This window comes from Peromyscus leucopus, chromosome 1, assembly GCF_004664715.2.
Source record: "Peromyscus leucopus breed LL Stock chromosome 1, UCI_PerLeu_2.1, whole genome shotgun sequence".
NCBI lineage: Eukaryota > Metazoa > Chordata > Mammalia > Rodentia > Cricetidae > Peromyscus > Peromyscus leucopus.
Window position 1 is genome coordinate 87,132,988 of NC_051063.1, and position 24,322 is coordinate 87,157,309.

The 24,322-nt window shown below is 46.2% G+C and overlaps 1 protein-coding gene across 1 annotated transcript in view; it reads right to left on the reverse strand.

Moving 5' to 3' along the window:
- Positions 1–24,322, reverse strand: part of Xylt1 (xylosyltransferase 1) — a 296,511-nt gene that overhangs the window by 108,345 nt on the left and 163,844 nt on the right. The window contains exon 3 of the mRNA XM_028867781.2: positions 14,667–15,180. Coding sequence (XP_028723614.2) covers positions 14,667–14,703 — 37 coding nt within the window. The 5' untranslated portion in view covers positions 14,704–15,180. The remainder of the gene's footprint in view (positions 1–14,666; positions 15,181–24,322) is intronic.

Here is a 24,322-nt window from a genome sequence, read left to right on the forward strand (position 1 = left end):
GATGGCAGAACCCACTGCCTCTCAGTTTTTGATGCTTTCTGAGATCCAGGATGGGGCACGGCAGGTTCCTCCTGAGGGCCGTGAGTCTGCACTTGCTGAGGGCATTTCTTCTAGCCGCTGGTGGCTGCTGGCAACCATCGAATCCCTTGGCACCTAGAGGCCTAGCTCTGTCTCTTCTCTCAGGTTTCTTGCTGTGTACCTGGACTCTGGGTACAAATGTCCGTCTTTCATGAGAATAGTCATGTTACATTAAGGCCCATTTTAATGACTTCATTTGAACCTGGCCATCTGTAAAAATCCTGTGCCCAAAAAAGGCCACACTCACAAATTGGGGTGTTAGGACATTAACATTAAAAAAAAAACTGTGTGTGTATGTGTGTGTGTGTGTGTGTGTGTGTGTGTGTGTGTGTGTATGTATATATGTGCATGTTCATGTGTATTAATGCAGGCACATGCATGACTTAGCACACCTGCTGTGGTATATTGTGGGGAGATACAAAGACAACTGTGGGTACTGGACCTCACCTACCTTGAGACAGGCTCTCATCATCCTATCAGGCCTGTGAGCCTCCAGGGGTTCTCCTGTCTCCACCTCCTATCTCACCCTAGCAGCAGATGACAGACATGCATGGCCATGTCTGGTAACCCCACCCTCCACCCCTTCACATACACATATACACACACACACACACACACACACACACACACACACACATACACACACCACACACACACACACATACACACCACACACACACACACATACACACCACACACATAGACACACAGACACACACCACACACACACACACACACACACACACAAATACACACACACACACACATACACGCTGGGTTCTGAGGATCCAGATTCAGTTCTCTATACTTGGCATAGTAAATGCTCTACCCACTGGGCCATCTCCCCAGTCCATTCAATGGCTTTTGAGGGACAAACGCAGCCTGCATCAATTGAGCAATAGCATCAAATTCTGGAGCCCCGGGAAGAGACTGGATATAAAAAGTCACCATGAAAACCCATTTACCTGGGTACTCAGTGCAGAAAACAGCTTGAAGAGCAACTTTAGGCTGAATGGCACATGGGGCTCAGAGATCCAGAGACTTACAGTGTGGCTTCTTGGTATAAAGTCTAGTGTATCTCAAACTGAATGTTCATAATGTGGGAATAATGGGAACCGCCCCCCCCCCCCAAATGATCCCTGTTACTCTTATCACTTAGGAGGGCTCTAGAGTCGATTTGTACTTTTCAGACTTTTCTCCCCAGTCTGGAAAGAAATTCTAAGAAACTCACAATTGCCTTTCTTCCTAGTAGGCTTTTCTCATAGTCCAGTTGGCCTCACTTGGGGTAGAACCTGCCCACCTTTACCCATTCCCACAAAGGGTCATAGGCCTTGGTTGAAGAGACCTTAGAGTCCTGACTTGAAGACGAACAGTGAGCCACTTCCTCAGGTCGTTTCTATGATTCCAGGGACGAGCATATGTAATTAAACAGCCTGTATCAGATTTCAGATCCGTGGTGGAGTTTGCCCGTGGCAAAGGTCTCTTCCTTCCGTTGAGGTGTAATTAGAAGCCAGAGACTGCAGTCCTCAGCACTTCTTGCCAGCAGTTTTAAAGGATGATCCAATGTTCATCTGAACCCAGCTCTGCTTCCTGAGAGACCCCAGGAATGCCAGGCTGCACGCCATCTTTGGACAAACCCAGGGATTCTGGGTGTCCCTCCTGTGGTACTGTGAGTTCATTGTGTTCTGAACGTTAGTCAATAGCTTGGGTGACTGGGCTGCAAAACCTTCCCTCTTATTTTCAAGTCACTTTTAAGACACTCCAGTGCAAGACTACCTCTGCAACCCTCTCAAGGTCGTCACTCATTCATTAGTCATTCAACAAACATTTGTTGAACATCTGCTGTGTGTCAGGCCACTACACCTTCGCACAGCATCCTTTCAGTGATCATAGGTGCATTGAGACATTGACTGGAGGTTTTCTCTTTTATAATAAGTTTAGATAAGAGCTTTTCCCTGCGACCTTGAGCAACTCACACTATCTTTCAAAGTCAACTGAAATGCTGTAAAGTCAGGTGTTGTTGCTATGTGTTGAATCTGTTCTGTATTCCCACTCATGAACATTGAACAAATCTGTAACATGTTCAAACACACAATGGATGGGGCCAGTGATGCTCAGCTTTTGAGTAAGAGCAGAGGTAGGTGTCTCTGTAAAGGGACTGATTGATCACTATGGCTTTGGGCTCCATACAACTGCTGTTGTAACTATTCAGCTATTCAAGCCACAGACAGGCACTATGGCAACAAACAGGTGGGCTGGCTGCAGGGCACCAGCCATCAAACTCAGAGTCCCTCTGTTAAAGAATTCAGATGTGGGCTTTAGGAAACTCTCTACCCCATCTCACCAAGGTGGGGGGGGATTCCAGCTTCTCTTTGCAGCATGTTAGTAACTTTTCTTGTTGCTTTGTAAAGTACCTGACAGAAACAACTTGAAAAAGGAAGGCTCTCATTTGCTAATGTCTCCGGAGGGTTCCAGAGAGGCAAAGGAGCTCATATCATGGCAGCCAGGAAGAAAATGTGAGAATAACTATGTTCACCTGGCTGTCCCCCTCTTTCATTCCATCCAGGTCCCCATTCCATGGGATAATACCACCCATACTCTAGGTGGGTCTTCTGTTCTCCCTTAATCCTGCCCAGACACTCTCATAGACACATTTAGAGGTGTGCCTGGCCAATGTTAAATCCAGTCAAGTTAACAATAGAGGACACCCATCACACATGGCTTCTGAGCACTGCAGGACCACACAGACCCCCGTGGTCTTCCTCACTTCTGACATACACTTCTTACATACTGAGGCTCTAACATCTGCTCCTCTCTTCTTCTTATGACCACGTGGGTGCTCTGCTCTTTCAGAACATTTGCAAGGCTGCCCCTTCTGTTCCAGAAGGAAAGACTGCTTGCCTCCTCAGTTCCTTTCATTTCCACAGTGTTTACAAAACAGCTCAGGGGCTCACCTCACTTTTACCACAGTGAGGGGTGTGATCATCAGCCCCATTTTCCAGATGTGCAAATTTCTCTCCAGTCAGTCCAAAGAACAATCCAGCTGCTTTCCTGGATTCTTCTTTATTTTCCTGTCCACAGACAATCAGTTAACATATTCTGCTAGTCCAGTGGTTCTCAACCTTCCCAATGCTGCGACCCTTTAATACAATTCTGCATGTGTGGTGAGCCCAACCATTAAATTACTTTGTTGCTACTTCATAACTGTAATGTTGCTAATGTTACGAATTGTAATGTAAATATTTTATATACAGGATACCTGATATATGGCCCTAAATAGGTCATAACCCACAGGTTGAGAACCACTGTTAGAACAATCTAGCAACTAGACTGTTTCCACAATTGTTCTCAAATCCAACCTTCCCTGATTCTCAAGTAGAACCCTGTGCCATTTATTACCAGGATTATGTCAAAGGCATACATACTGGACTCTTTGCCAGAATTGGACCCTTCTTATGTATCTATATACATATCCTTCTGTTTGCCCAATTCACTAATTATTTGTCTATACATTTATTCATACAACCATCTTTTGATCAATATACACCATTCTTCCATCATCCATTTTTATGCTTATCTACCTACTCACCCTCCACCCATCAATTCATCCATTTATCCACCTATGTATCTACTCACCCATCCACTCATCCATCCATCCATCCATCCATCCATCCATCCATCCATCCATCCATCCATCCATTTACCCACCCATAAATCCATTCACCCATCCATTCATCTACTTATCTATCTAACTATTCACCCATCTACCCATCTGCCTACCCATTCATCTATACATCTATTCTGGATATCTACTTTGCATCGGGTAGAGTAAGAAGAAAATAAAACAGTATCCTGAATATTTTAGTCTAATTTGGAAAAGAGATGCTAAATGAATGATCCCTCAAATGCATGTCTAATTCAAATTGTGGTAAATGCTTTGAAAGAAAAGTAGGTGTCAAGATGACTCTGAGTCAAGATGCTTGCCTCCAAGCCTGCTGACCTGAGTTCAATCCTCCAAACCCACATGGTGGAAGGAGAAAACTGTAAGTTGTCCTCTGACCTCCACACATGCCTTGGTATGCTCATGCACACAATACATAATTTTTTTTTTAAATTTAAAGAGAAGTTGAAGTGATCCTGAGGAAGCTCAAGACACCACATTAGCTCAGCAGGACAGACATGAGGACAGGGGTGTGGTTGGGAGGATCAGCATGGAGAGAAGGCTCCAGCCAAAATCTGCTTTCTCTAGGGGACACAGGTGGCTGAGGTGAGGGCTGGGACTCACTGAGCCCTGGAGGAGAGAGGTGAGGATGAGAGAGGAGCCTGGAGAAGGAGGTGAGGCTGATCAGCAGGAGGCCACAGACTTGCTGCAGAGAAGAGTACTGCCTTTTGTGGACAGTCAGGAAAACCACAGCAAAATGTTCTAGGGCGAATCAAAGGAGAATGCCTTGGGTATAGCATGAAGAGTCAGATAGGAGAGACAATGGGTAGATACAGCAGCCAGATGTGAGGGGATGAGTTAGAAGGTGCTGTGACAGCCAAAGCTGTTGGGTCTTGGCTACAGAGGCTATTGGATGGGATGTGAGAACTGAGAACTCACTCTTCTAGCTTGCTTAGACATAAACTTGAACCAGCAGGAAGCATCGCTTGAACGTCCCAGGAGGGTATGACAGCACTAATGATGTAGACCATGATTGGATGACTGTACCAAATGAGCAGCTTACCTATTCCAGCATGCTCTGTATGCACCACTTGATAGAACCTGCAAGGCAGGAGGCTATTATTAGTCCCATCTCACAGATGGCAAAAATGAGGCAGAGTGAGGCCAAGCCAGCATGCCCTAGCTTCTACAGCTAGTCCCTGGTGGAACTGGCATTCAACTCCAGGATCCCCAGAAGAAAGAATGGCAAGTCCATTTCCTCCACCCTACATTCTGCAAGGATCCTGTCCAAAACATTTGGAGCCAGACAACCCCGGTGTAGACCTCCTCCCCCTGAAGGAACCTGACAAGATTCCAGATTCATAAATAGTCTGGAGGCTGAGCTCCACTGAGCTGCTGGAGTCTTTATTACTCTACAAATGCATTCTTAATCAGTCACTGGGGTCCTTCCCATAGAGCCTTTTAAATTACAGTTAAATTCCTTGATAGCAGTCCATGTACCCAGCACTGCATTTCCTGTGTTCACAGCCATAAACAAGGAAGGGAGGGGGCCTGAATAACCAGGTTAATTGTCCTTTGAGGTCTAGACTTTGAAAGCACTGGCAGTGGTGCCTCTAAATTCTCTGAGTCCCCCGCTGCAAGGCGAATAAAGTTCAGAAACAAACATCGCAGTCTAGCCAGCATCAGGAGCTGGACCAAGTCCTCTCATGTCTGGCCTGGTTGCTCTGGCTCTGCTGAACTTCCAGGTCACCTTGCAGGGACCCTCTGTCCTGGGAGCTTTCCTGGGACTGGATGGGAAGCAGAGACCTGAAGGGGTGGCTGCTTCCTGCAGAGGTTTCTCCTAACTTTTAGGCTGGAACAAGCTTGACCCGTGATGGAGGTGAGGCAGTAAATATCCCCGCTTCTGCAAATTCTCTTCTCTGCCTGCCACAGCCTTAAGGACACAAAGGCACAGTTTGTCTTAAAGCAGGAGTGCATAGTACAACCTTGGGCCAAATTCCATTTGTTCTGTAAACAGCTATCTATTTGGGCACAGCCAGTCATTTCCATACAGAGCTGAGTAGTTAAGGTAGAGATATTAGGCCCGGCCAAACCTGAAATATTCATTAGCTGGTCTTTTACAGAAATTCTGTCAACTCCTTTTGTAACTATAAATCTGATTATTCTGTTGTTCTACTCAATGCCCAACAATGGCCCACTACTACCCTAAAATAAAGGTGAGATGCACCTCTGGAAAAAGTGACCATTTCTTACCAGAACATCCTGGTCTAGGAGAATGTGCTGGTCTAGAAGACCTCAGTGAAATAATGCATGCTTGCCGAAGGCCTCGCTACAAAAATGTGCTGGTCTAGGAGACATCAGTGAAATAACGCATGCTTGCCGAAGCCTCACTACAAAAATCACCCTGCGGCAATCTGTGCAATGAGAAAGTTACCCTCCCAACCATTTCCAGGCATATAATTTGGGAGTGTCAAGTATATTCAGCACTGTATAATCAATTTCTAAAACTTACCCATCTAGTGGACCTGAAACACATATGATTGAGGAAAAACAAACAAAAGCCCAAATATGAGCAACAGACCACAATCCTCCGAGGTTCAGTGGGTAGAGCTTGCATTGTGCCTCTGCATTCCCTGAGGACATGAGCCAGAATAAACCCTTCTGAGTCGTCTTCGCCAGGTGTCTCGTCACATCAACGTAAATGTAACTAACACAGGAACTAACATAGGGTCCTGGGGGAATGAGACCTCAGTGTCCGCGCCATTCATGGGAGGCAACAAAGAGGGGCTGCTTTTGTGCCTTCGGAATGGCACTACATTTGTTTGTCTTTGGGAGAATGGAAAAAACAGGCAACTTTCTACAACTCAGTAAGAGCTGGGGAGATGGCAGAATGGAAAAGAGCAGTTAGCCTGAGGGTCTGATTTCAAATCTCCAGAACCCATAGAAAGAGACAAGCCTGGTTGTGCAGAACCCCCAGGGTGGAGGGTAGGACAGAGACAGGAAGAGCACGGGGCTGGCTGCCTAAGTCCAGGCCATAAGGCAGAGAGCGGGGCACCCAGAGTCCTCTATCCTCTCTGTCTGTGTACCCAAACAGGCACCTGCACAAAGGACACAGACATCGCACGCACGCACGCATGCACGCACATATGACACTGACACACATATACACATGTATATACACACACACATGCACACACACAAATTGAATGGACAAGGGGAGATTCTGTCATCCCTCTCATTATCTTCCTGCTTTGGTGCCTGGATCTGTCTCCTGGGACCGGCTGTTGGCAGCCCTCCAGCCACCCAGGCCTATTTCTAAGTTGAGGCACACCACACTTGGAGGTGAGCTATTAATTTGTCCTTTGTGGCTCAGCCTCGATCTTGATTTAGGGCAACATAAACTCTCTTCAAAATTGTGAAGAATAAATTAGTTTACTAATTTTGCCATTAAGAGTTGATCAACGGGACATGGTTGCCACCATCCTGCAATCAATCACCATTTCCTGTGTTTATCTCCTATCAATTTTTACCATAGGGTTCTGTACGCATCAATTTGTGCCGATGCTCTTCCTACATATGTTTTAAATTACTTTATCATTGTATAAATTTCACAGCCATTAAAAAAGCTCTAATACTGGAGTGGCTGACATGGTGTTAAAAATTGGATTAAATTCCACGGGGTAATAAATTGTGACCTAAATCCAATCTCTCATGGGTGACTGAAGGATACAATGAAAAATTATTGCTTTGTCATTTTTACACTAACGCAAATATACTGGGAAACCAGAAAGTGACAGAGAAATGGGGACAACGATGCAGCCTGTTCCTCATCTAAAGTGACCAGCTAAATTCAAAGACCATTCAGGGGGTCTCCAGTAGGATCAGCCCCCATTTCAGCAGCAAGTGAATTATCCAACAAGTGTGCACTTTTTGCAGCAGCTGGGAGGTGCCACAGGCAGAGCCCTACACACCTTCCTTCTTTTGTAAGTGGCTAAACATATGGTTGAGCCTCTGGCCATTGAACCCCTGGCCCACTGAGTCCTGACTCTGCTCTTGTCGACTGTGATTTGGGGGGGGGTCTTCTCTTTCTATGCCTTAGTTTCCTGGATAACAGAGTTGGCAGGAGTCATTGAGTTAATAGGACTCACTTGCTGAGATTCATCCTTGCAATTAGTCATCCCTAGTGGACTGCTAAGTGTGAGCACAGGTTTTAGACCCCTTGTCCACAGTGCTTGGCACCAGAAGGGCTCAGATTTCAGGTTTTTTAAACTTGGAAATTTTCTTCCTATACATAATGAGATATCTTGTAGATGGGATTCAAATATAAACATGCAATTTATTTATGATTATTTACATTGCATATATAACTGATATAAGCATATATTATACATATACCTAAAAGTAATTTTATATGGTATTTTAAGAGTGTCTGCATTTTGACTGCTCTGTGTCACAACAGGTCATCATATGTGGAATTTTCCTCTTCAGGGTTGGAGTTGGCTGTGCTAAAAAATGTGCAGAACCTGGCACCATGGCTCACACCAGCAATCTCAGCTCTCAAGAGGCTAAGATAGAAGAATCTGGGCTACAGAGAGCCAAATTGTCTCAAGAAAACAACAACAACAAGAACAACAACAAAATGTTGGATCTTGAAGCATTTAAGATTTCATACGTTCAGATTAGTTCTGCTTAACTTGTATTTATTTATTTGTTTGCTTATGGACAGGAATTCATGTAGCTCAGGCTGGTTTCAAACTCACTCTGTATCCAAAGGCCTGCTGATTCAAACCTGGTTTCCTAGCTATTAGAAGGCTGGTTCTACTTACTCATTTGATAATGGCCAGCTTCTCCTAGAACATAAACCCTATGAAGGCAGTTATCTCCAACTGTTTTGCTTATGGCTCTTATTCCAGCACCAGAGCCTAGCATGTGGTAGCCAATAAGTACATATTAGCTGAGTCAATCAATGAACCCAGTAGTTCAAGAGTGTAAGCCATTCCATCTGGAGGGTGTTAACATTCTTAACATTCCAAAAGATGCCTAATTTATATCCAAAGACCATCTCTCCACTTCTCTTCCCAAGACACTCCTGTCAGACTCACAGTCCTTCCCTTTGCCCTGTTTGATGCCAGGTAGGCAATAGTCTGCATCTTTTATTCCTATGGCCCATGCCTACCCTGCAATGTGAGTGTCATGAGATTAGCTATTGTCTCTTTCATTCATCATATCACCCAAGCAGCACCCTGTTTAGGTGCTTGTCAGGACTGGATATGGAATAATCTCTTAAAAGGCTCACGTGCCAAGTTTGGTCTACAGCTTGGTGTTCAGAACTGGGGTTTTCCAAAAGTGACTGGCTCAGGAGGGCTCTGCCCTAGTCAACTGATCAACTCATAGATGGATGCATCTTTTGGTGGTGTTGTTATGAGGTGATGGGAACTAGAAGATGAAGCCTAGGTAGGAGAAGTAGGTCTCTAGGGGCATGCCCTTAAAGGGGTACCTGGTCCCCAGTCTCTCCCTCTCTGTCTTTTCATTCTGGTCGCCATGAGTGAGCAGCTCTGCTCTACAACACAATGCCTGTCACACCTGCCCTGATGCTCTGCCCTGTCTTGGCCATAGCCCCAAAACAATGAAGCGACATGACCTGGGACCACACAGTCTGAAACAGAGCCACAGACATTGTACCTCCTTTAAGGTGTGTCCAGGCACTTTTGTCACAGCTAAGAGAAATGGCCAAACACTGTTCAGTGCATTCTTTGGCTTAGTGAAATAGGTAATATTGAAGTGTGCTGGGGGAAGATCAATGTTCCAGTTCAAGATGAGTTCCCATGGCATTCTTTGGATATCCTATATTTTCTCCAGAGTTGGGAAAAAGCCAGAGGATATGAGGCGGGATTTCATTCATTCCCTTATCTCGAACCACTCAATAGCAACAGATACTTGATGAATATCAAGCCTGGTGCCAGGTGCTAGAAGAATCAACAATTTTGTTCAAATGTATGAAAAAAAAAAAAGAAGCTTGCCAACTGTACAACCCAAATTACTAGTATTCTCAAACTGCCTGTGACATTCCTGGCAACAGAGGCCCAGATGCTGGTGTCTCCATGGTTACTTGGGGGAGGGAGAGTTGCTGTGCTATGGGGTGAGGTAGCCAGGGAAGAGGAGACAGGCACCCATGTGCTCTAGGCCAGTAAAGCATCCCAGCTTGCGCTGCCTCCCAGCCACGCAGGAGCTTTATCCTTCTCCAAAATCCCCTTCCAGCCTTGAACAAAAGGGAAGCCGATTAGTCAGGGTCTCTCTAGGCAGAACTGCTCCAAGCTTCGGCTCACAAGTGCAGGGTGAGCAGCTTGTTCTCAATCCCTTGGTCTATAGAGGTCATTGTGAGCACATGAGAAAGACTCCATCTAACCATGATCCTCTTGTTAAAAATACACTTGGTTTGCGAAGTGCCGATTCATACAGGAAGTTTCCAGAAGATGTGCCTGACCACAACCAGGAAAGGCCTCCTGCTTGCCGTGTCTCAGATGCTTTCCTCTTCCTGTGCAAACTTTTCAGCTTTGTTTCAGGCACATCACTGTCTCAGGGACAAGCACACTCTAGTGACAATTTTAAAAGGAGAGCGTCAGCACTCCAGCAGGGGCAGCAGCCTGACATCTCTGGGGAAGGTGAGGAGGTGGCAGAGGTGGAGGCAGGAAGAAGGGTCACTTTTGATGTTAGCTGTCTAGAAAGCCTTCTGGGTGGCTGGCTTTCTTCTCAGTTCTAATGGCCAAGTGCCTTAGAAAAGTCTTAGTGGACTGGTCCAGGTGTGAGACCTGGGGGACTGTTGTCAACTTGATTGGACTGAGAAGCACCTGGCAGACTGGGGCAGCTTTCCCTGGGTGTGTCTTTGAGGGCATTTCCAGACAGGATTAATTAAGAGGGGGGGGAAGGCAAACTCCTGACTGTGGGTGGGGCCTATGGCAGTCCCATAGGCTGCAGACCAAGACAGGTTAAAAAGAGAAGGGCTGGGTGATGGTGGCACACACCTTTTAACCCCAGCACCCAGGAGGCAGAGGCAGGCACATCTCCGAGTTTGAGGCCAGCCTGGTCTACAAAGCCAGTTCCAGGACAGCCAGGGCTACACAGAGAAACCCTGTCTCTAAAACACACACACACACACACACACACACAGAGAGAGAGAGAGAGAGAGAGAGACAAAGAGAGACAGAGAGAGACAGAGAGACAGAGAGACAGAGAGACAGAGAGAGAGATGCCCCCTAGTTCAGGCTTTGGTTCTGCTTCCTGGACAGTATTCTGTGAGCTGCTCTGACAACATGCTCTGGGAATGAAATCCTAGGAGACTGGGAAATGAGGTAAAGGCAGGGCTGTGGCGTCCATCCTAGAAGCCCATGATCTTGGTTTAAAAAACACAGTGTTTTTTCCAGTTCAAGATGCCCTTGACCTTTGCTCTCACAGTTATATTTCCTAAGACACAGGGAGGTTCAGTCAGAGTGACTGGGGTCTTAGGGTGGTTCTAAAGACCAAAGGATGGACAAGTGTTCCATGTAACTGTGTGTGTGTATGTGTGTGTGGTGCATATGTATAGGTGTGCATGCACACATGTGCACATGGAAATGAATTTACACATTAATGTATGTCTGTTGCCTTGTATGAGCATGTATGTATATGTGCACATGTGAATATGTGTACATTTGCCTGTGTGTACACATATATGTGTATATTCAAGTGTATTCCTCTGTGTGTGTGTGTGTGTGTGTGTGTGTGTGTGTGTGTGTGTGTGTTGGCAGCTTGGTTGCTGCAGTGAGTACAGGATCTATGGGAGGAAGGGTTTGCTGGGGGTCTGGACTACTTCCTCTGAGGGCACACTTAGGAATAGGACTTCCCACAAAACCCCTCGGAATCTCTGCATATTCATTGGTGGAGAGTCCATAAGAGTCTTCTTCCCTTGCACATGTGCAAGCAGGTAACAGGTATTCTCAAATGGAATGAGGGGAGTCTTCTGTACCCCTCCTTTCAGATTGTCCTTCACAGGAGGCAGGAAACAAAGGTCAGAAGGGCAAGAACATCTCCACAGAAAGCAAACCTTCTCCAGCGCTTCATCTGGGCTGAGTGGGGGTGAGGCTGAGGGACAGACAAGGTAGAATCGCAGGAGCAATCTCTTCACAAAAGTCAACATAGAAAATCAATTTCACTTCCTCTGGATCTGCCCAGTGGCCTGAGGAACTGGCCTGCAGTGGCTATGGTCTAGACGAGGCCCAGTGAAGCCTCTGTGTGTGGAGGAACAGCTATCTTTCTATATTGCCTGATGTCATGTGTTCCCTCTACCCTAGCTCGTTTCCTCATTTTGCAGGATATAAAAGGACCACTAGGCTGAAGCTCCAGTTCCTCCCGATCAGAGGGAATTCCGGGTGTCATGGTTTCCAGAAGGGGAAGGCAGTCTCCCTGTGGGGTGTAATTACATCCCTGCTTTCCGCAGAAGAATAGTTTATGGCTTAAATGCTATTAATTGTAAGCCATTCTGTTTCACGGGAAGTTGTTCATTGATAACTACCCAATTAGAGTTATTTTGCAATTAGTCTATTCACAGTAAATTTACTGCAAAGGGGAGGCCAGTGCAGGAAATTAAAGCATCATGGGGCTGGTGTGCCCTTGTGTCTTAAATGCCAACCCCATTAACCAGTTTGGAGGTCCTGGGAGAGCATGCCACCTTCGCCAGGGCAGGGACGGCCAACTCTGCAGGCAGTCCCAGTGAGCTCACACCAGCTTGCAGACCTCTCAGCATGACCAGGAGGAGCATGGGAAACTCTGCGGTGTGGTGGATGATGACTGTGGAGTGAGCTGTAAGGCAAATAGCTGTGTAATGGGTATCACTGGCCAGGCACATTTGCCGAACTGTACAGTCTTGAACCCTCTGAGATGAACACACCACCAAGGTACAGAGAGGGCAAGCAACTTGTCTCACAGCTTGAGCAGAGGAAATCCGAGATCCAAATGCAGGCACTCTAACCTCGCATCCATGCTCTGTATCATTGTCATAAGCTCCCTTGTTTCCCCAGATGACACCTTCCCCTCTGACTATACTAAGGGGATGGGGGGGCAGAGCTAGCAGGTAGCAAGATTTCCTTGGGACTTGTACAACTTGAGCTGAAGTCAAAATCTGTTTTCCTCCTGAAGACCAACAGACTTATGGAAGGGGACTCAGGCTCTGCAATTTGAATTCCAATACCAGCTTTGCTGGCTACTAGCCACATGCCTGCAACTAGTGCCTAAACCTTTCTGAGTTTCAGTTTCCTCAACCAAGGATTCATGGTGATAAAGCACAACATTGCTGATTTGACTATGGATGGTCCATAGAGTAATGATGGATGGCTTAGGACTTTTCAACTTGACAATGCTGGGAACACAACCTGCCCCTCCCTCACCCCCTCCCGCCACACACACACCCTCCTGCTTCCCACCTTCATTGCAGCGTTTAATAACTTGCACAATGCAGTTAATACATTTTTTTTTTTTTTGGTTTTTCGAGACAGGGTTTCTCTGTGTAGCTTTGTGCCTTTTCCTGGAACTCACTTGGTAGTCCAGGCTGGCCTCGAACTCACAGAGATCCGCCTGCCTCTGCCTCCCGAGTGCTGGGATTAAAGGCGTGTGCCACCACCGCCCGGCTAATACATTATCTTAATGTAAGCTTTGCTTTTGCTATTTTTGTCCAACTTTCTGAGCACATTAAGGTAGGCCAAACTGAATTAAGATAATCCATGGGTCAGATGTATTATGTGTACATTTGAGTTCATGGCATTCATACCTTAAACTAGATGGTAAAGGATGTAAGCCTCTCCCTTACACGCTAGGAAGCAATCTGAAACTCCTGTAACCTAAGCAAGTGTATTGATGTTTGTGTGTTTGCTCTAAGAGCAGACACATCTCATTGTGATGGAGATGTACGGCCCAACAACCACACAGATTTACTACTAGACCCTTCATGGAGCAAGCACGTAAGCTCTGTATGTGGCAGGAACCACATTATCTTGGTTCAGACTTCCAAAGCGCCCCCTGCCTGTCACTGGCCAAGAACAGCTCTTGGAAACATTGCATTCCACTTAATTATTGCTGCACACTAAGTGCCAAGTGCAATCAAGAACACAGACAGGAACCACCTGGACCACACAGACGACGGGGAAAGGAGTATCTTTCTTTTTAAATCTGTCTCTTGAACAGGAAGTATTGCATAGATATTCATTTGCTGCTACAAGCTCAAAAAGTCAGGCTGAGCTTGACTAAAAGAGAATGTGTTAAGGGCATACTAAGCCTCCATTTCCCATCTTTCCTTGGAATTTGGGGCCACAACCCATCTGATAAACTCTATGGACACATAAAGCCACAAAGAGGTGTCCTTCAGAGTCTATGGGGGGTTGGGTACTGGATCCCACAATACTCATACCCACCAGTATCCCATCTCTTATATGAAGTGGCATGATGTTTGCTTATGGCCTGAACATCCTCCTCCTATGCTCCAAATACTCTCTGGATGACTTATATAACATCAGGGCTGTACAAATAGCTGTTAGATTATATTGGTTAGGTAGTAATAATAATAGAAAAAAAAGCTAAGGTTTAGCAGAGACTGATTTTTTTTCTGATTTCTATATCTTGTGCATTCCAAAATATCTGTGAACTCAGCACCACACATCTGCAGACCCCGAGGTCATACTACAATGTCAAAGTTGGACAGGCTCTTCTGTTAAAGGGAACAGGTTAAAATACTAACACACGTAATGTGATTTTGTGAAACTTTCCTTATAGCAGATGGCAGGAGTTCAGAGTCCCCAGACAAATCAGATCTTGTCATCAGGGTTTGAGACACAGTGTGGCTATCCTCAGAGGGCCTGAGAAGGCAGAGGGAGGGGGTTCGAGACAGGAGCAAGGGACTTACCCTCCAGGGGACAGAACCGAGCCACCTTCTCTGGCATCAGCAGCCCCAGCTTGTGGCGGCAGTAGGTTTCTGCAATCTCCTGGCGGCAGTGCTTGGACTTAGCGCGGGTCAGGGCTGAGATGGCCTCCTTGCCAGAGATGTCACACTTGGGGGGCTGGTCAGACTTGGTTTCGGGGGACCCACCACCGCCAGTCTTTCTCACAGGGCTGTGTCTTGAGAGATCCTTCCCCTGACTACTGTCACCTGTGGCTTTTTCCCGAGGAGGCAGCACCTCGTTGGGGCTTTTCCCCAGGACTGACTGCCCCTGACCTTTGTCCTGGGCATCCAGCTTCCTCTGCAATCGCTCTTTATGCCTGCTCGGGGTCTTCTTGGCCAGCTCTGGCTGGTGCTTCTGCTTCTGGGTCCTGGGGGCGAAGTTGCTATTGTCCACATTCTCAAAGTCCTTGGGGACCGAGTTCTCATTGTTGCTGTCAGTCCGCACTTTTTCTTTGGGCCGGTGAGAGAAGTAGCCATCCTGGGGAATTAGAGAAACAGAGAAAATTGTCACTCTGGTAAACCACTCTGGTAAGCAGGCTGGCCCCGAGAGGGCAGGGGGCCCCGAGAGGGCAGGGTGACAGGTGTGAGGCCTGAGTCAAGACTGCCATTCTTTTTTTATTGGCTCAGACAATGGAAATACTTCTCTCTGGGCCTTAGATTCCCACTCTGCTCCCCACAAGACACTAAGGCCTTTCCATGCTCACGGTGACCAGCACAATTACTGCAATTCTTAAAGATCCCCGCATCCATTTCACCATCTGGGGAAAATTTCCCTTGGGGCTCCTGTTCAAATCCCAGCAGAAGGTGCTGTGATGATATATAGAAGAGTTGAAACCATCAGGATCAAATCATAAAGGAGACAGCATGGCCAATGTTGGATGGATACATTGTCTTTACGATAAGCATATCTGTCTCTGTCCATAAGAAAATTAGGCTTGACCACAGTCAATTCCATAGCAATGCCTCTTAAAAGTTTTTTTTTTTTTAAATTTAGTTTAATTTAACTTAATTTTTAACCACAGTGCAGCTGGGGCCAAACAAGCCTGGCAATGAGTTTCAAGAAAGATGCAAACCTGTGATCTTTTACTGACCTCGATGTACTGGGTTCAAGTCCATGGCATTATGCATCCCGAGAAACTGCTCTGCCATGGAACTACATTCTCTGGCCCTTTTCATTTCATTTCATTTTTTTTTTTTCTGAGACAGAGTCTCACCAGGTGAGCCAGGGTGGCTTTGAATGTTCTCTGCAGCCAGTTCCTCTGGTAAATTGTTGATATCAGGCACTGGCACTGCCATCACTCCAACATGGCTACGATTAATTCAACCATCTCCTCAAGAGATGCAGTTACCATGGGACCATGGCCTCCCCCAACCTCAGATGCTGCTCAGCTGCCGTGGGACATTTGTTAAAATACTCCAGTAAGAGAGAAGTAGGATGTTTGCCTTCTGGAGTGAATTATTCACAGACACTTGACACCTTCTAGAAAAGCCTGTGTGAGGCACAGTGAAGGAGAATCAAGTCCGTCTGGAGGCCTGAGAACTCCAACACCCAGATTCTGTGCTGTTTTCTGTAGTGACCACAGTCACTACGTTCACCTCACCATCCCCATTTATTTTTTCTTTAAAAATTTTATTTTATTGTTGTGGGACTAAAATTCCAAAAGCATTGAAAAAATTTTTGAGATCTACCTAATCTTTTTTTAAAGATAGGACCTCACTGTATAATGTAGCCCTGGCTGGCCTGGAACGTGTTAGGTATGTGCTATGGATGTCTGTTTTATGTGCACATGAATGCAGTACCCTTGGAGGCCAGAAGAGGCCATCAGATCCCCTGGAGCTGGTGCCACAGATGGTTATTATCCTTCTAGTGTGGGTCCTGGGATCCGAACTCAGGTCCTCTGCAGGAGCAGCCGGCTCTCTTAGCTGCTGAGCCATCTCTCTGGGCTCTCAAATTTCATCCATGTTGTTGTATATTACAATTTTTTTTTTTAAATCAAAGTCTGTATAAGCCACATCTACTTTATCTATTTGTCTGCCAGGGTATTAAGAAACTGCCTCACTTACCCCACCTCAGTTCTTCATCTGAACACAAAGAGGCAGACAAGCCTCACTTTTTCTCTCCCTTCCCTGAATACTCACCCTGTCCCCACCTCTCCCCCACAAAAGAAAAACAACAACAAAACAAAAATAATCTAAGAGCAGGACCTGGTGGTTCACTCCTGCCATTCCAGCTCTTAGGTAGAGAAAGGAGAATCACGGAAAATTCAGGTCTACCTGGGCTACATAGTGAGTTCCAGACAAGCCTAGGTTACACTGTAAGACCCTGACTCAAGAATGACAAAAACACCTCCCCTTTGCCCCTACCACCTCCAGCTGGCAAAGGAGATGACCCCTTTACTAGCTGCAACTCCTGGGACAGTGGGCCCCGTGCCTCATCAGGGCAGCACAGAGGAGCTGAACCTATTGGAGAGGGCACAGGTGAGCTGGTCCAGGAATGTGAGCATGGGGGACCTGGTCCTGGCCCTCACCTGTCATATGGTGGCATGGGTGTGGAAGAGATGACCACCCCTACCCATCAACACTGGAGGGAGGTGGGAGCGCTGGCCCCGAGGTCAGAAGGGTGGGAGAGCTACCCCTGCCTGCCACCAGCGATAATACTTGGGAGAGCAGGCCCTGCACCCCCAGTGGGCAGAGGTGTGAGTGAGCCAGCCCTGAAGTTGTAAGCATGGGAGAGTTGTCCCTGTTGCCCATCTGTCATGTGGCAGCATGGGTAGGGGAGAGATGCCCTCCTCACTCTGCCCATCAATGCCTAAAACAGATGGGAGAGCTGGCCCTGAGGTCATAAGAGCAGGAGAGCTGGCCCTGCTTCTCATCAGCTGCAGCATTCTAAAGAGTGTCCTCTATACCATGCCTAGGCAACACAGTAGAGCTGACTCTGACAGTGTAGGTGTGGGAGATCCAACCCTAAGGACATGAAAGCAGGAAAACTGGCCCTGCCCCTTGCTCAACACTGCAAGGGGTGAACTAGTCAGGGCAATGCAAGAGAGCTCACCCTGGTGAGGACAAGGGAGAGCTGGCAGGCTGACCAACCTTGCAACTACCCAGGCCCAAAACCAGGGTTATAAGTTGACCCACCCCAATATCCACCCCATCTGTGATCTGCTCGAGTACATGAAGGAACTGGTTCTGCAGACCCAAAGCTGCAGAATCTCCATGACACAAGGCAATTGCAGAATATCCAAGAGGAGTTCCAGTGAGGGCCCAGCATGGATGGTGTGGCAGAAACCAGAGGCCTTGAACCAAACCAATGACTCTCTGCAATTAACACTTGCAAGTAAAGATAGATGGATAAAAGGGTTTACTGTGTGACTCACTGTGTCACACTACAGCTTCCATGGAAGTTTGATTTTTTTCCTTTTCTCTTTCTTTTCTTTTTTCTCTTAAATTTTTTTATTTTATTTTATTTTGTGTGTGTGTGTGTGTGTGGTAGGTTGCAAGGGCAGAGGGTGGATATGAAGGGACACAGGGAAATGAATGGGATGGAGATTCTTTTATGATATGAAAGACAAAGAGAAGAAATAAAAAGAAAAAAAGAATAATAATAAAAGGACAAAACCAAGCACAAGTAAACACCTGAGTATGATAGCCCATGCCTGGAATCCTAGAACTTTGAAGGTTGGAGCCGGAGGATTCCTGCTGTAATATTAGGCCAGCCTAGCCTGGAGACTGAGTCCCAGAACAGCTTAGACTAAGTGTGAGACCCTGACACAAAACCACAAGATACAGACAAGAATCCTAGCACCGAGAATGGGAAGTGTACTCAAAGTCTCACTCCTAACCAATATGCTATTTGCAATTGGTACCTGCCAGGAAAGGGTAAACCAGTTTTCTCTAATGGAGTGTCCCTAGAATATCAACCACACTCCAGAGATGGCCCTATGCCAGCAGTTCTCAACCTGTGGGTCATGACCTCTTTGACAAACCTCTATCTTCAAAATTATTTGCATTATGATTCATAACAGTAGCAAAATTACAGTTATGAAGTAGCAACGAAAGTAATTTTATGGTTGGTGTCACCACAACAGGAAGAATTGTATTCAAGGGTCCCAGTGTTAGGAAGGCTGAGAATCACCACTATGCCTAGGAGTAGGTGACCAATGTACACATACTTCATGGTTTTTTCCCTGTATGGGTGTGCACTTCTTGCTTCATTTTGTTTCAGTTTTTTTTTTTTTTTCTGATTGGATTTCTATCTTTCAATTTGCCTGTTATTATTTTTATTTTATTTTATGAGAGAGAGAGACAGAGACCAAACATGAAGTTACATAGGTAGGGAAGTAGGGGGGATCTTGGTGGAGTTGGAGGGGAAAGAATATGGTAAACTTTCAATAATAAAAAAAAAAGCTAGGCATGCCTGTAATGGACCATGCCTGTAATCTCAGCACTGAAGTAGCAAAAGCAGGAGTATTGCCACACGTTAGTCCAGCCAGTCTGGTCAACACAACTAGGTGCAGATAAGCCTGAATTACACAGAAGGACTGTCTCAACAAACAAACAAACAAACAAACAAACAAGCAAACAAGCACACAGACAAACACTTGGGCAGTCTCCTACTAGATTCCTAGAAGATACTCGTCACATGCAGTGCTCCAGATCAGTACTCTCACGCTAAGACTCTAAAGCTCCAGGCCATCATGAAGCGTGAAGAATAGGTTCAACCGAATAGAAGAGACCAGACACAAGGAGGATCTCAGACCCACTATGCCTCAGAGTCCTCAGAAGTGAGGGTAGTGTTTACCTTGTGGATATTTTGGTGAGAGTGCATGTGTTGGAAACTTCTGGAAGATTCTTCCTACTCAAAGTAGGAGGAAGAATGAGCAACAGACCCCAACTATGTAACAACTTTACTAATTAATACTATGCCTGAGGGTTGGAGAGATGGGTCAGCTGTTAAGAAGACTGCTGAGAAATCACGAGGACTCGAGTTCAGATCCCAACAACCACATAACAAGTCAGGCATTCTGCAGACACCTATAATCCCAGCTCTTAGATGGAGGAGACAAGAGTATCTTAGGGCTTGCTAACTTCCTGCCTTGCCAAGAAAGAATGAGCCTCAGGTTCAGAGAGAGACCCTGCCTCAAAGGAAATAGGCAAAGAGTGACAGAGAAAAGATACTCAACAGCCTTGCCCAGCCTCTTTGTGAGTGTAGAAGTATTCGCACCCTCAGCTACACCTTCACACACACACACACACACACACACACACACACACACACACACACACACACTTATACTAAATAAATCTTCCAAAAAAAAAAAAAAAACCAACCATTGCTCTTTTCCATCTGTCTCCCCTGGTGGACACATAGCTTATGACTTCTCTATTTTGAAAGACCATGTCCCTTTTATTCTTAGCCAATCCAACACTATCACCTTGAATTATTTATGTAAATACAACTCTTTGACTTGTTTTTATTTTAATGTACTTATTATAATGATTGTTCATTCAAACATTTGCGTGCATCTCAGAGCCTCAATTAGAAGCTCATACCTTGCCTTCCCTCAAAGCTGTTGCTAGAATTCATTTTTATTCCAGAAGAATAATTAAGTGTACTAATGTCCTCCACCCCCATTCAACCTTGGGCTTGTTTAGAGATGATTTTGATGCTAAAGACAACACAGTTCTCAGAGGCAGATTATGTGATCCCGGCTGCCCTACACATACACACACACACACACACACACACACACACACACAGACACACACAGAGAAAGAGAGAGAGAGACAGAGACACAGAGAGATAGAGAGTCATACACACACACACACACACAGAGAGAGAGAGAGAGAGAGAGAGAGAGAGAGAGAGAGAGAGAGAGAGAGAGAGAGAGATTTTTTTCGTACCTTTCTCTTGGCCTCTAGTGATCAGACTTAGACTTAGGCCAGCCCTGGGTCCTGTTTCTCAGAGGTGAGGGTGGTAGCTGTGACCTCTTTTTTTAAAATGCATCTAGAGATTATAGCCTTTGCTTTCATTGCATTGCAGAATGAGCACTGGGGAGGGAGGGGAGCAGACCTGTCTTGCTTTAGTGACTGTATAATTTTCTCATCTGTAATACGATGGGTCCCACATGGGTTTTAGTAAACACTGTCTGAGTTGGTTGTTAATCAATATGATTGACTAGTAAAGTCTTTTTTTCCAGCTCATTGAACAGCAATCTGAAAAGTTTAAGAGACCAGGGATGGATGCTCTGAAGGGTACTGGTGCCATCCCAGAAACATCCCAGGTCACTGCCTTTAACAGGATGTTGGTGTCAGAGGTCATGGGTCAGGCAAAGGGAGTCAATTCTGCCCACTTGCATCTTTGGCTCTTAAAGCAGACACAGGCAATCACATCTCTCTGTATGAACTAAAAAATTGTCCTCTGACATCCACATCCACACGATGGCAGGCACACTGCAACACATACACAGTAGCACACCCATGGTCACACAAGATACATATACACAAAAGTAAGTAAATAATTCAACACTGTGATACTAGCCTAATGTGACCCTTCAGCATGTGCTGGGGCCTCCATGGAGGCCCTCGAGATCTGTGCAGCGATCATCAAGAACAAACTGTTTCCATCATAATATGAAGATATTATTTCCTTCTGGCTTGTTCCTTCACAAGCATACAGAGGACTTTTCCAGGAACTTTGTGACAAGTAACATCAAAACAAGCAGGGGTCAGAAGCAGGTGTGACCCTAAGCTGCCTTCCAATTGTGGTTTTCTGATATCTATGTGATCGGCTCCTCATGTAGCCAAGCTGGCCTGGAACTCATAATCCTCCTGCTTTAGCTCTCAAGTACTGGCATGACAGGCCTGAGCTACCACACCTGGTGAAGATGCCCTCTTTCGAGTCAGTGACTTTTCTGAGTTCCACAAAGGACCAGAAGACTCTGCCCTTCTTGTCCACTCCCTGTGGTGTGAAGTTGCATCTTGCCACTAAGATTTCATTTATATGGAGGAGTAATTGGCTTGAGTGTTGTTCTAAGTGAATCGATCAGCAAGCATTTTGGGAATGGTTCCATTTAAACATCATCCGTCATCGATAAATGACAGGTGTGAGCAAAGTCTATCTGGAGATCTTGTCTTTGGGAATGTTGGAAGGTGTGAAGGGGTCCTGAGAGCTGCTGTGAGACAGCTGACATCCCACAGATGTGGAGCCCTAAATATCTGTTTGTGGATTAAATAAAAATGCTTAGTCTCTGGGCTGGAGAGATGGCTCAGCGGTTAAGAACACTGGTTGCTCTTCCAGAGGTCCTGAGTTCAATTCCCAGCAACCACATGGTGGCTCATGAGCATCTATAATAGGATCTGATGCTCTCTTCTGGAATGCAGGTATACATGCAGAGCACTCATACATAAAATATGAATAAATAAAAATGCTTAGTTTCATTACCTCTTCTCTCCTTCCCTCTCCTCTGCCCACCCCCTTCTTCCCCTTCCCTTTCTCATCGGGGAATGAACCTAGAATCTCATATATGGTAGGCAAGTGCTCTACAGAAACCCAGCCTGTCACACATGCTCATGTGAGCATGTAACACACACACACACACACACACACACACACACACACACACACTCACACACTTTTGAGATAGAATCTTGTTAAGTTGCCCAGGCTAGCTTTAAACTCTCTGTCCTCCCGCCCCAGTCTCCTGAGTTGCTAGGATACAAGTTTGCTCCCCTGTTGAGGATTGGCTCATGTAGGTTTCTCTGTGTGCCTGGCCTTTGGATTTACATAGTTTTCTTGCCCTCCCAGGAATGCACACAGAGGAGATGGAGCCTGTGTCTAGTGGAAAAGACTTGCTGCTGAGGATGTTTGTTGAAGAGGTACCAGGGATTTGGACCCAAAAAGCTGTGAATTGTGTTCAGGAAGGGAGGCTGGCCTGAGGCCAACAAGCCCCTAGGTCCTTGACTAGACCTTGGTCCTGAGCTTTCTCTGGTTTCCAGAGATTGGAAAAATCGGAATGTTCTGCCTTCTCAGAGATGCCTCTCTATGATGGGTTCCATCCCCTTCAAGTTCCTGTCTTAAAACTCCCATGGCTAACTGGGCCAGTGGTACAAGCCTATCATCCTAACTACTTGGGAAACTGATAAGATTATAGGTTCTGCCTGAGCTTAGAGTGAGTTCAAAGCCAGCCCAGACAACCTACTAAGGCTCTGTTCCAAAATTCAAATAAAGAAATAGTGGAGAGGGCTGGAAACATAGCTCAGCACAGGAGAGCCTGCCCAGCATGTACAAGGTACTGAGTTAAATTTCTGGTACTATAGAAGGAAGTGGGGGAGAGAGGGAAGAAAACTCAAGGTATGTTACCCATCTGAAAAAAATAGGCTGCTGATTCTAGCCAACACATGAAGGCCAGCCCTTTTCCCAACTGGAAAGACAGGGGCTTAACTTCCATGTGCAGCAACGAGCAAACCAAGGTGAGCATTATACAAGCCACATGGGCTGCCACTGCTCCATTTTCCTGGTGTTTGAAAACTTTTGGTTGCCTGCCTGCCCTGAGGCCTGATCATTCTGCTTCTGGCTGCCTTGCTCTCCTTCCAAAAGGCCTAGTCACCTCTGGACACATCTGTTGAACTCGTCTCTGTGGAACCCTTTTCCCTAGTGCAGCAGTCATCCCTGATGAACTCTGACTGCCAGCGTCTGGCTCTGCCTGGACTCCAGCCCTGGAGAGCCGTTCCTTGGGGCTGAAAGCTGCAGAGCCCAGAGGACGCTGGCTCAGAGCCTGTGCATGGTCCCTCTTCCCAAGCCCGCTAAGGCTCGGGAGAAAATCCAGCCCCACAGTTTCTAGCTCTTTGCATGTCACAGACACAACAGTGCACACACAGTCAGTAAGGATAGCAGAGGCAGCACAGAGGGAGAATCCAGGGAAAACAGAGCACAGGGAAGATGTGAATACAAGCTGTCCTGGCTCTCCTGAGAGCCTTCATCCCTTCCGGCTCCCCTCCCTCCTCCCTTTTATCTTTCCTTCTTTTCCTTTCTTAGAGTCTTACTATTTGCACAAACCTGCCTCTAACCCACAGTCCTCTGCCTCAGCTTCAACAGTGCTGGCATGACAGGTGTGCACCAACGTGCCTAGATCCTGGAATACTTTGTTTAAAAACTCGAGTTCAGGAGGCCTGGGGAGATGGCTCAGCAGGGGATATGCTTGCCAAGCAAGCATGATGAGGACCTGGTTTCTGATCCCCAGCACCTACTGAAAAAACCAGGTATGCTGGCCCCATCTGTCATCCCTGTGTTGGGGAGGTGGAGAAAAGGCAGATCCCCGGACCTCACTGGCTAGTCGGTCCAGCCAGATCAACGAGCTTCAGGTTCACTGGGAAACCACGTTGCAAAAATAAAGCAGGCATGAAGACACTGGACATGGACTTTGGCCCTCTCCACCTGCACACACACCCACATGTCCAATGTGTACCCTGGGCTCAAGGTTGATGAAATGATGCTGCAGTGAGGATTTTTTTTTTTTGAAATCAATAGATTCATAACTGCACTTATCACAACAAGGTCACTATGTGAGATGATGGTCATGTCAGACTCTGTCACAAGGACCTAGGCTACTATCTACATTCGT